Source organism: Gossypium arboreum, chromosome 6 (genome assembly GCF_025698485.1).
Source record: "Gossypium arboreum isolate Shixiya-1 chromosome 6, ASM2569848v2, whole genome shotgun sequence".
Lineage (NCBI taxonomy): Eukaryota > Viridiplantae > Streptophyta > Magnoliopsida > Malvales > Malvaceae > Gossypium > Gossypium arboreum.
Genome location: NC_069075.1, coordinates 106636042 through 106649956, shown reverse-complemented (window position 1 = coordinate 106649956; position 13915 = coordinate 106636042). Strand labels below are relative to the sequence as shown.

General features: G+C 35.4%; 1 protein-coding gene across 1 annotated transcript; it reads left to right on the top strand.

Annotated features, from left to right (window-relative positions):
* The first annotated feature begins 1384 nt into the window (after positions 1-1384).
* Positions 1385-3262, top strand: LOC108485166 (uncharacterized). The gene has a single exon (XM_017789009.1). The coding sequence runs from the start codon at positions 1385-1387 to the stop codon at positions 3260-3262; it is 1878 nt and encodes a 625-aa protein (XP_017644498.1).
* Positions 3263-13915: the final 10653 nt, after the last annotated feature.

Here is a 13915-nt window from a genome sequence, read left to right as displayed (position 1 = left end):
CAAGTGAAGAATAATGCAAGGGGCAGCTTCATCATTCTCAAGATCAAGTTAGAAGCAGGGATTACATTATGGGAGAAACCCTAACACAAATTCGGGAAGTAGCTGATTACTTGCAGACTTTGGCAGTATAGGCAGACATATTAAGTGTGAAGTATGAGTTGGAGTCAGATCAGGGGAAGGAGCTAGCTTCGTTGCTCAGGAAAATTGAAGCTCTGAGCATTAGGGCGAAGTCTTATTTGTAACTCGGTTTTATGTAAAGAATTTTGTTTTCTAGTAAAGTTTTCTAAATGGAATTGAATCAGAATTGATGCCTCCTTTGCATTCATTTCATGCATTTGCATTACATTACATCATATGCATTAAAGACCATTAAAAGATTCTAATTAATTAGAAATTATTTTAGTAACAAAAACACACCAAGTATGCGTCCCTACGGTACAAGGAAAAAGACCAAGTTAATAGACAAAAGACTTGAAAAGTTAGAGCAAATACAAAGGGATATACAAGAACAAATACAGTCACAGATGCAAGAACAGCTAGCTAAAATTCAGCAAGAGATGAAGGATCAAATGATGGAGTCCCAAAGAAATATGATGAATCAACTGTCTCAATTGCTGGTAGGAAGGATGGATAAGGGGAAAGATCCTATGGACAATGTTGGGGAAAATAATGAAAACCCTCAATATCCTCCTAGTTTCACTCCAATACATGTACAGACACAACCTGAGATAAATCTACAGAAACCAGCTGTTACGATCAGGCCTCAATAGTTCCAGGCCGGAGTTTCAATACCAATGAATTTCGAAGCTGGTTCAGGCCTTAACCCTGATAATAACTCGAATAATCTAGTTTTTTCTGATTTGGATAAAGTTGCGAAAGAGGAAAGGGCAGAATCACAGAAACAATTAGAGGAGTGGTGTAAATGGCTAGAGGAAAAGGTCAGGGCAATGGAAGGCGTTGATAGACATCCTGGAATAGATACAAAAGATCTGAGTTTGGTCCTAAACTTAGTACTTCCATACAAGTTCAAGATGACAAACTTCGAGAAGTACAATGGAACGAGCTGTCCTGAAGCTCATCTTACCATGTTTTGCAGAAGAGTGACTGGGTATGTTAATAACAATCAATTGTTGATTCATTGCTTCCAAGACAGTTTGGTGGGAGTAGCAACTAAATGGTACAATCAGTTGAGTCGAAACAGAATTAGTTCATGGAGAGATCTAGCAACAAAAGTTTCAAGCAATATGTACAGAGGTGGAGGGAAGTGGCTATCCAGGTTCAGCCGCCACTCTTGGAGAAGGAAACTACACTGCTCTTCATTAATACTTTAAAAGTTTCGTTCATAACTCATATGTTAAGAAGTGCCATAAGGAGTTTCGCAGATATGGTAATGACTGGAGAAATAATTGAGAATGCAATAAGAAATAGAAGGATAGATGCAGGAGAAAGTGCTAAAAGGTCTGCCCCACGGAAAAAGAAAAATGAGGTGAACAATGCAAACGTGGGGTACTTAAAATCTGTTACTATAAGTCAACCAAAAGCAATAACTGAAGCAAAGCAAAACAATGAGAAGCGTCAATTTACGCCAATCCCCATGACATATAAAGAATTATATCAAAGTTTGTTTGATACACATGTGGTGGAACCTTTTTATCTAAAGCCATTACAGCCTCCATTCCCTAAATGGTACGATGCCGATGCTCAATGTGAGTATCATGCAGGGATCGTATGGCATTTGATAGAAAATTGCACTACTTTTAATAAGCTAGTTGAAAGATTTATACAAATGGGCATTGTGAAGTTTGATAATGAGCCCAATGCAGAAAATCCGTTACCTAATCATACTGATAGTGAGGTAAACGTGATAGATGGAGGCATAGGAAAAAGAGTCAAAGCAGATATTACAGAAGTAAAAACTCCTTTGAAATGGGTCTGGAAGGAGATGGCAAGAAGGGGGTTAGTTGCTTTGAGTTCAGAAGGAAGTTGGGATGAGATAGAGAATTACTACGAGTTTCATCATGAAAAAGGGCATAGAATTCAGGAATGTGAAGAGATGAGAGCTTTCATCCAGAGCTTGATGGATAAGAAGGAGATAGAATTTTATGAAGAGGTTAAAGAGGAAGAATATATATACGTGTCAGAATCCACGTCGAATGTCCCAAAATTCAATCGACCTGTGGTCATTATTTCACGTCCCAAAAATGAAGCAGGAATTCAGATGACACCGAAGATCATAATTCAGAAACCAGCAGTTTTCTCTTATAAGAATAACAAAAGGGTCTCTTGGAATTATGATTGTAATGTGACAGTCTCGGTGAAGGAGAGTTCAGTTAGCCTGTTAAAAGAGGATCAAAATATAGGTTCTCACACGTGCAGTGGAAAACTATATGATCTGATGGTCAAACAAAAGAGAGGAAAAGTGGTCGAACCGGGGGTGCCTGTTAATGAACCAGTGAAAGAAGAAGAAGCTAAGGAATTTCTGAAATTTCTGAAACATAGTGAGCACAGTGTGGTGGAACAGTTGCATAAACAACCAGCTCGTATATCCATATTGGCTTTGCTCCTAAGCTCAAAGGTACATCGAAGTGCATTACTGAAAGTGCTGAACGAGACATATGTGACCAATGATATTTCTGTCAACAAGTTGAATCGGTTGGTTAATAATATAATTTCTGACAACTTCATTTTCTTTAATGATGATGATATACCACCAGGAGGTATAGGATCTACTAAAGCTTTGTATATAACCACCAGATGTAAAGGATACATGTTGCCAAGGGTCCTGGTAGATAATGGGTCGGTACTGAATGTATTGCCCTTGTCTACACTAAACAGGCTACTTGTAGATAGCTCACACATGAAGGGATGTCAGAATATAGTGCGAGAATTTGATGGTATAGGAAAGAGAGTCATGGGGAGAATAGAAATACCTTTGTTGATTGGCCCAACTACATATGAGGTAGATTTCTTAGCAATGGATAGTAAGCCTTCCTACAATTGCCTGTTACGGAGACCTTGGATACATTTGGCAGGGGTAGTGCCTTCATCATTACATCAGAAGCTAAAGCTGGTACCTGAAGGGCAGTTAGTAATGATAAATGCTGAAAAAGATATTATTGCGACTGTAAGTAGTGATGTGCCATATTTAGAGATAGATGAGGAAGCCATTGAGTGTTCTTTTTGGTCTTTGGAGTTTGTAAATGCAACATTCATTACTGAGGGAAGCAGAATTCTGGAGCAAAAAAATCCAAAACTACAATGATGGGTTTACAGTTGATGTTAGGACTCAGGGCTTTACCAGGAAAGGGACTTGAGAGATGCCTCCAAGGAGGAGTTGAGGTTCCGATGTTGAAGGACAAAAATGATCGCTTTGGTTTGGGGTTCAAGCAAGATGCCAGACAAAGAAAAAGGGAATTAGAAAGAAGACAGGAAAGAAGAAGAGCACGTGTAAGTGGTGGAGAAATTAAGTGAGAGATCGTGATAATCCCTCATATCTCTAGGACTTTTGTATCAGGAGGGATTATTTATCCTGAACGAGGGTTGCCAGAGAAAGAAAGCATGGAAGGAGTATTAGGAAATGTTCACATCAATGCCATATTTGAAGAAGCAATTGAAGAAGAGACTTTGTCAGATATTCGTCCTTATGAGCCTGGAAGTGTTCTAGACAATTGGACTACAGAAGACCTTCCTATAGTTTTTAGAGCTTACTCAGAGTAATGTTCAGAACAAACTTGTTGCTTTAAGCCTAGAGGCAATAAGGATTTCTTTGTGAAATAGGCTCATGTTCAAACATCATTATTTCAATGAAATACATTTTTGCAATCATTTTAAGCAAACATTCTTTTATTCTTTCCACAAGCAATTGTTTTATTTTTTTCGTTTAAGTAATTATCCTAGTCCTTCTTGGAATTTTCTTCAATCATTCTTTCATTTCATTCATAATCATACCATACAGAGAATAATTATCAAATTCATTCATTCTTTGAATATCTTTTGTACCCATAATAGGTCCCTGGATATCAATATCACGAGTGACGCTGTTACTGACTCAAAATTACTATTTGAGCAAGACATGTGTTTAAAGGGATCTCAGGACTTTGAAGATGATAGAGATTGTAACTTATCTCCTGATTTGTTAAGGATGGTAGAACAAGATGAAAAACAGATCCTACTTTATGAAGAGTCTGTGAACATTGTGAGAAATAGGCAAAAATCGGAGCCTGAGTCACAACAAAGAAAAAGTGAATCGCCATTGAGTTATTCCAAGAATTCAAAGATGTTTTCGCATAATCATACCTGGAGATGCAAAAAAGAAAATGTCTATATGGGTGTCAGAAGGACATATGTTAATGGTTTCACGGTACCTACTCTAATCATGATGTTTGGGTACTATTGATCCACCATGAAAGAGGGTTGTATCAGTTAGGCTGTATTTAGAGAGACAAGATTCATGTGCCGTATTCATTTCTTCACAGACATTCTCTATATGTGGCATGGATGTTATCAGGCCATTCTCGTCTAATATACATCGATTCATCTTGGTAGTCGTCGATGACTTCACGAAGAGGGTGAAGGTCACTTCATATGCCAATGTTACAAGGTCGATAGTCATCACAGTTAAAAAAAAGGTGCCGACAAGTAATATCAGAAAAGATCATGTCCAATACAACTGTACAATGTGAAAAGTTTGCAATCTGTTCAAAGATCAGACACCATATCACAATACAGCAAAGGCAGCCAAAAAAAGTACAAAAAAAAGAGAAAAACAACAAAACAAAGGCCATAGTGAAAGGTGACCGAGGCTTGTAAAGATTGGTATAAAGAAGTTACCATTTACCCTATATGCTTATTGAATGTTGACATGGATCTTCGCTGGGGCAACACATTGCTCATTGGTTTATAGGATAAAAATAGTTTTGAAAATAAGATTCCTTTTTCCCGAGTCTTGTCAGAACCGAAGGGATAAGGCATAATGAATCCAATCCTGATATGATCAGTTGAATTTAAAAGATGTCCATCACAGTCAGATGATACAGGCTTATGACAGAGAGGTTTATCCTAGAAAATTCCATGAGGGGAGCTTGATATTGAAGAAGATCCTTCTTATACAAAAGGTCTTCAAAGGAAAAAATATGCCAAACTAGGAGGGACGTTATGTAGTAAAGAAGGCCTGTTCTGGAGGAGAATTGATATTGACAAAACGAATGGCAAATCCAGTCAATGAGTATTCTACCTAAAATGGGAGAGGCCAAGGTGAAAACCCGCAAAGGGTGCCCTGAGACCTTAAAAAAAATCAAAATAAAAAATCAAAACCAAAACAAAACAAAAAAGAAAAATTCAAAAAAAATAAAATAAAAAAAATAAAAAAAGAAGAAAGAAAAAGAGAGGCCAAGGCGAAAACCCGCAAAGGGCACTTTGAGACTAAAGGGGATTTGAGTTGAAAACCCGAAAAGGGTGGCTCAAATTTGGATCAAAATGGGGCATACAATAGTCTTTCTATGCCTGAATTAACAATGAAAGAAGTATGTTACGTCTTGGGGCATCGACAAAGTACTCCGGAACCCCTAAACACAGATTGAGCTCAGAATGGTCCTCAAGAAGTTGGTACAGAGAAGCTCAAGCTGTGATATTTGGGGCACCTAGTTTTCCATTTACCCATTTCGAATTTTTTATCTTTGATTACTTTATTCTTTCCAAGATACGTCTCAATAAATTTCTTTCTTGGTAGTATTTGCTTACTTGTTTCGAACTATACTCTTAATTAATTCCTTTCTTGTCTATGGTTATAATCTTTTTCAAGCATTTTGCATTGAAATAGCGATTAGTGGACTAATAATACTTTCATAAAAGGAGTTTCGCATATTACTTTAGAAGTTTCTAAATAATACAAGAACCTAAAACAGGACTATTGTTTAAAACTCACCAAGCTTAAGATTTGGAAATATTTAAGCCCAAATTAAGGGTATCTCTTTGGATTTTCTGTCAAAGATATTGGTTACATCAGTGTTGTAATCCCGAAAAAGAACCTCGAGAAAAGAAAAAAAGGTATTCTGTATTCATGTAGATATCAGGCATATACATCTGTTCATTACACCCAGGGAATGGTGTAAGAGATCAAATTGATTGAAGATGATGCAAATCCTATACCTCTGAGTTGCAGCAGGATGGATAGAAGAAACCAAATGATTATTCCCCTGAAGATTGCAGTGGGAAGTACAAAATTTATGTCTCAAAAGGTACCGTGGAAGAGACTCTGAAATTACAGCGGGGCAAGCTTGCTGAGCAAAATGTGATTGTTTCTTTAGGTTTTCTGTCAAGAATACCAACTGAACAAGATGACAGTATAATAATCAGTGATAATGCCTTGATGAATAACGAGCAATGATACTTTAAGCCTTTTAAAAAGGATCATTTTCATTTTTGCATTCATATATCATCCATAACACATCTAGTTAGGAGCATTTGATTCATTTCGATCATAGCATCCTAATTATTTGACATAAGCAACACATCTAATTAGGAACAGTTGATTCATTTTGATCATAGCATCCTAATTATTTTCCATAAGCATAGATACATGAAACCGAGTCTACAGGACATGTCCCAGAGGATGCTGTAGTAACATCGGTGAAGTCAGGTCTTATCTCTCTGAAGTTGCAATGGAGCAAACTGAAGATGGCAAATATTATCTCCCTGAAGTTGCAGAGGAACAAATTGGAGCTATAAATAAAAAGATCTTATCTCTCTAAACTTGCAGTAGAGCAGATCATAGCAAACCTTATCTCCCTGAAGTTGCAGTGGAGCAGGTTGAGGTGACAGATCTTATCTCCCTAAGTAGTTATGGAGCAGATCGAAGATGGCAAATCTTATCTCCATGTATTGGCAACGGAACAGATTTCAGCCACCAGCCCTATCTCTCTGAAGTAGCAAGAGAGCAGGTTGAAGTTTGAAGTCTTATCTTTCTGAGGTAGCAAGGAAGCAGACTGAAGATTGAAGATCTATTTCCCTAAGCAGTTGTGGAGCAAATTGAGGATAGCGAATCTTATCTCCATGTATCGGCAATGGAGCAGATTTCACCACCAGTTCTATTTCCCTAAAGTTACAGTTAAGATTCAGCAAAACTGGGCAAAATTGGCCCTATTTGAAATCTTTGCTCTATTCTCGTTACACGATAATGAGCAAAGAGGGGCAGCTATAATAGGCCCAATTTTCCCGGGCCCATAAAAAACCAAAAACCAAAAAATAAAATAATAAAACTAAACAGAAATAAATAATAAACCAAATTATTTATGAGTCCTATGTCCATTTACAAAATTTCGGGCCTAAATTAAACTAAACCCAAACCTATTGATTTAGACCTAACCTAAATACATAGAGCAGCCCAAAAAAAACTACACCCAAAACCCCCTAACCCAATTCATAAACAGCCTAAAGATGCTCAATAGCCTGAGAACACCAGAAACCCTAGAGGTTTCTGAAATACGCTAGAGCAGCGCTAGAGGGTCAGGCTCCCATGAGCAGTTTCCCTCACACGGTCTCCACGTCACCAGGGCCTCTTCTCCGTACGGCCACTCCTGCAACAGAATTCACGAGAAGAAGTAATAACAGAATACAATAGCAAAAAAAAAAAAAAGGAAAATAGATTTCTTGTATTTTTATTTCTTATTTTTCCGGCTATAAAAAGCCATTTTTTGTAATCTAAAAATTTACGGATACTAAATACAAAGAATCAGCAAAAGAAATCAGAAGGTGATTTCAAATTTTTTACCCTCCTTCGTTTTAATATCTCTATTTCTTTTTGCATATATTTTGTTTCGTAGACTAAACTTCTTTTTTTTAAAAAAAAAAAAAGAGAAATGAGAGAGGTTTACCTTCGTAGATGCATGACGAGATCCTTGTCTCCTCCGTCGAAATCAGAGTTTGAGATGAGGATTTTCGAATGAAAATAAGCTTTGAGACTTGGCTTTGGTGGAAATAAAGAGCGCCTCTGCTTCATTCACCAATTATAATGGTGAAATGGTGGTTGAATGGTCGAAATGGATGAAGAACATTAGGGCTGCTGCACTGAAACCCTAGCAAATGGGTTTTCGGTTTGTGGCTTGTGGAAATGGTAGATTGCCATTCAATTTCTTTTAATTTTGGAACAAAATAAAATGGCGTCATTTAAGGGGAGGGGGTCCACGCGTCAACCCGCTCCAGGACCCAGATCGGCGCTTTTGTGCTTCAAATGGGAAATTTCTGTGGCTAGTCCTTCCCCTTTTGCGCCGCATTTCAATTGGCTCCTATTTGCGTTTTTATCTATTTTCTTAAATTTTTCCTAAAATCTGTGTGCTATTGCATTTTGATTCGCGCTTTGATGTTGCATTTCGAGATCTGGAATATTTCCAGCTTTGGTCCCTGTGCATTACATACGCGTTATGCATTGGTCCCTATTTTAATTCCAGATTTTATTTTATTTATAAATTATCCCTTTCATTTTAAATTTATTTTAATTAAGTTTTCTACTTTTATAATTCATTGTTTTGAAGAGAATTCACTTAATACTTTTTATATGTGTTGAGATTACTTTAATAATTTTTACTTTGTTTTAAAAATCATTATTTTGAAGTTTTTATATTATATTATTTTAACATTACGTATAATATTTTATTTAAATATTTTTATATATATTTGTACATATATATTATTTTAATTGAGCTTTCTATTTGAAATACTTATTATTTTAAAATTCTTAACATTTTTATATATGTGTTGAGCTATTTTAATGACTTTACTTTGTTTTTATAAAATCATCATTTTGAAGTTCTTGTTATATCATATTCTTTTAACATTTTATACAATATTTTGTTCAAATGTTTTTATATATATTGGTACATATATTTCATCCTAGATACATATTTAATTCCATGTTATTTTTACATATAATTGCTTCTAAAATCTATTTATGTATATATATGTTTTAAATTTATTATGTACATAGTTTACTTCCTAAAATCATATTTTATTATATATTTTATTATCCTTTCATATTTTATGTATTATTTAAGTTTTCCTTTATTGTGTGTATATTGTTAATTTTAAACAAATTTTTTTAACACTTTGCATATTATTTGATTCAAATGTCTTTATTCTATAACATTTATTTTAATGATTATATATATATATATCCCTAGTTTTTTATACAAATTATTTTAAATCCATCAATTCATCAATTCATATGTTATATATATTATGTGTTCATCAGTTCATCATTATTTTAAAATAGCCTTATACCACATTGGCTTCTAATTTCCATTTTGTTTTGTACATTTTGTATTGATTGTTTTATATTATGCCATATATATTGTTGTTGCATATTATTTATTCGTTTTTGTATTGTTATATTCTCCATCCATGCTTGAAAATTTGGTTACATTTTTCTTAGATTAGTTATATTTAATTGTTTGTTATGTTAGTTGGTTAAATAAAGTTATATTATCTTCATTTATCAAGTGTTGTATTTTATGTGTGCATATTATCCCATATTTATTATTTTTCTTTTGATTTAAAAATGTTGCTTTATAATTTCCAATTCTTTAAAATCAATTATTCCATTTTATTTCAAGTGAGATCAATGTGTTTTGAGCTAGTTTACAATTGTTCACTTAAAGTTTTTTAAGGCAATGTTCAATGTTTAGAAATTCGAAAAATCGTACCCTACCGTGCTTGGTTTCGGTTTTTCATTGGACTAAATAATTGGGCATCCTTTTGTAAATTTCAATTATTGAGCTTTTGGAAGTAAAAAATTAATCGTGTTTTCGAAAGGAATAAAGGATCGTGTCCTATCGTGCTGGATGTGGTGTTGTGTTCCTTTGAGACAAGAAAATTTTGACGACCAACTTGAGCCATTCAAATGTTTTAAAAGGAACCATATTTCCAAATTTTTAAAATCTTAGACATAAGGGCAACACTTAATCAATTTGGTACCAATTTTGGGCGTAGTGAGGGTGCTAACCCTTCCTCATATGTAACAGGCTCCCGAACCAATTTTTTTAAATTTACGTAGACTAAAATTGATTTAAATGGAATAAAATGTTTTATTAGGTGATCTAATCACACCTAAACAAAAAGATTGGTGGCGACTCCACACTTCGTTTTAAAAGTCGATCCTCGTTTTTTCCAAAATAAAAAAATGGTTTCGACACACTAATTTAAGGATGGTAAGAGGTAGCTATTCTATGGTAAACTCCATATTTCTTAAGGGTTTTATCAAGTTGAGTATTACAGAAATGAGTGCCCCTATCACTGATAATTTCTCTAGGTGTTCTAAATCGAGAGAAGAGTTTCTTAAGGAACCTCACCACCACTCTAGCATCATTAGTAGGTAAGGCTTGGGCTTCTACCCATTTAGACATATAATCAATAGCTACTAAGATGTATTTATTCTCAAATGAGCTAGGGAGAATGGACCCATGAAATCAATACCCCATACATCAAATATTTTACATGAAAGCATGGACGTTTGAGGCATTTCATCACGTTTAGAGATATTACTTGTTCGTTGGCATTTATCACAAGAAGTAACATACCTGTTGGCGCCTTTGAATAGTGTGGGCCAATAAAAACCTGATTCGAGTGTTTTATGTGCGGTTCTAGTCCCATTATAATGTCCTCCAGTCTCCTGTGTGGCAATATTCCAAGATTCTAATTGCTTCTGACTTCGTAACGCATCTTCTAATGACTTGATCTGCACATATACAAGAAAGAAAAGGATCTTCCCAGAAGTAGTTTTTCACATCAGTAAAGAAGCGTTTGTTTTGCTGATGTGACAGCCCTTTTGGTGTAATGTTAGCAACTAAATAATTCGTAATGTCTGCGAACCAAGGTTCCACGGAGTCAGATATAGCTAAAAGTTGTTCTTCAGGGAAAGAGTCATTTATCTCATGTTCATCAAGATCCTTGAGATGTGGGTTTTCTAATCTAGATAGATGATCTGCTACAAGATTTTCTGCTTCCTTCTTGTCTTGAATTTCTAAATTGAATTCCTGCAACAATAAAAGTCATCTTATTAGTCGAGGTTTTACATCTATTTTAATAAGGAGGTATCGAAGAGCTGAATGGTTAGTGTAAACGACAACTTTAGATAATATCAAATATTGTCTAAATTTATCGAATGCAAAAACCACAGCCAACAGTTCTTTCTCAGTTGTCGTATAATTTTCTTTTGTGGCTGTCAAAGTTTTGCTAGCATAATGATCGGTTGAAAGTGCTTGTCTTTCCACTGTCCAAGAACCGCGCCCACTGAAAAATCACTCGCATCACACATTAGTTCAAAGGGTAAATTCCAATCAGGTGCAACTACAATTGGAGCATTAATTAATTTATCTTTAAGGGTATTAAATGCTTTTAAACATTCTTGACTGAAATTGAAAGGCACATCTTTTTCTAATAAATTCATTAAAGGCTTAACTATTTTAGAAAAATCTTTAATAAATCTTCTATAAAATCCAACATGACCCAAAAAGCCACGAATAGCCTTAACTGAACTAGGGGGAGGTAATTTCTCAATAGTTTCAACTTTCGCTTTGTCAACCTCGATTCCCTTGCTAGAAATTTTGTGGCCTAACACAATCCCTTCACAAACCATGAAGTGACATTTTTCCTAATTCAGAACAAGGTTCGTTTCCTCACATCTCATTAGAACTCGTTTTAAATTTTCAAGGCAAAGATGGAAAGAGTTACCGAATACCGAGAAGTCATCCATAAATACCTCCATAATGTCTTCCACGAGTTCATAAAAAATGGCCAACATGCATCGCTGAAAAGTAGCAAGAGCATTACATAATCCAAAAGGCATTCGTCGATAAGCAAAAGAGCATTACATAATCCAAAAGGCATTCGTCGATAAGCAAACATACCGTATGGACATGTAAATGTCATTTTCTCTTGGTCTTCAGGAGCTATCAGAATTTGGAAATAACCAGAGAGTCCATCTAGGAAGCAATAATACATATGTCCTGATAATCTTTCCAACATTTGATCGATGAATGGTAAGGGAAAGTGATCTTTTCTTGTGGCATCGTTCAATTTCCTATAGTTAATGCAAACTTGCCATCCCGTGACTATTCGTGTTGGGATCAGTTTGTTCTTCTCATTAGCTACAACATTCATGCCTCCTTTCTTAGGAACAACCTGCACAGGGCTCACCCAAGAACTGTCAAAAATAGGATAAATAATTCCAGCATCTAGAAGTTTAATTACCTCATCTTTTACAACTTCTTTCATACTAGGATTCAGTTGTCTTTGAGCTTGCACACAAGGTTTATATTCATCTTCCATTAAAATTTTATGTATGCAAATAGAAGGACTGATCCCTCTTATGTCAGAAATTTTCCAAGCTATGGCTCTTTTGTGCTCTTTCAACACTTGGAGTAACTCGTCCTTTTCAGTTGGCTATAAATCTGAAGCAATAATCACTGGTAATGTGGAATTATTTCCAAGAAATGCATATTCTAAGTGATTTGGAAGTTGATTTAATTCCAATTTAGGAGGTTCTTCAATAGAGGGTTTTAATTTTGATTCATTGTTTACCTCAATACCCTCATTGCTCTTCTGTCTCAGTGAAGGCTCATTAGAATTTAATTTAGCTTTTATCTTACCTATCGCAAAATCATCATCATTTACCTTCTCTCCTTAGGCAAGACACAGTTCCAACGTGTCTTTATGTACAATTTCCTGTAAAGAATCTTAAGTAGTATGATCAATAGAATCAATAAAATAACAGGAGTGATCTTGTTCCCTAAAAAATCTCATGGCATCATAAATTTTAAAAATAATTTCTTTGTCACCTACCCTAAGCACAAGTTTACCATCACCCACATCAATAAGAGCCCTAGCAGTGGTTAAAAATGGTCGACCTAAAATCAAAGGCACCTCAACATCCTTATCCATGTCAAGCACAACAAAATCAACAGGAAATATGAATTTATCTACTTTTACAAGTACATCCCCAATAATACCCCTAGGATATTTAACAGATCTGTCAGCTAGTTGAATACTCATCCTAGTAGGTTTTGGTTCCCCAATGCCAAGTTGCTTGAACATTTTGTGGGGCATCAGATTAATGCTAACGCCTAAATCAGCTAGTGCCTTCTCTACATTTAAACTACCAATTAAGCACGGAATAGCAAAACTTCCTGGATCTTTCAGTTTGGTTGGTAGTTTATTTTGGAGTATGGCCGAGCACTCCTCATTGAGTTCCACCGTAAACAATTCTTCAAACTTTATTTTATTTGTTAGAAGCTCCTTCAAAAATTTTGCATATGTAGGCATCTGTAAGATAGCTTCAACAAAAGGTAAGTTAATATGCAATTGTTTAAACAATTCAAGAAATTTACTAAATTGTGCATCCATGCGGTCTTTCTTCAACTTTGCTGGATACAGGATTGGTGGTTTATATTCCCTCGGCATCGATTTTTTATTGTTTTCAGGTTTTACTTCCTCATCCTTTTTTCTATCCGCTTCCTGCGGCACCTGCTTTTTAGATTCAGCTAACACTTTCCCACTCCTTAGTGTAACCGCTTTCACATGCTCTTTTGGGTTCGATTCGGTGTTACTAGGTAGACTTCCTAGTGGTCTCTCCAAAATCATCTTAGCCAGCTGTCCTATTTGATTTTTGAGTCCTTGAATTGATGCTTGCTAATTTTTAAGTGTAGTTTCAGTGTTCTGAAAATGATTTTTCGCTACTGAAATAAACTTTGTCATCATCTTCACAAGGTTCAGATTTTTCTCTTGCTGGTAAGGTTGTTGTTGGAAGCCTAGAGGAGGTGATGGTCTTTGATTCCCTTGGCCTCCCCATAAGAAATTTGGGTGGTTCCTCCAACCTGCATTATAAGTGTTACTGTAAGGATTATTTTGAGGTCAAGGATTATTACCC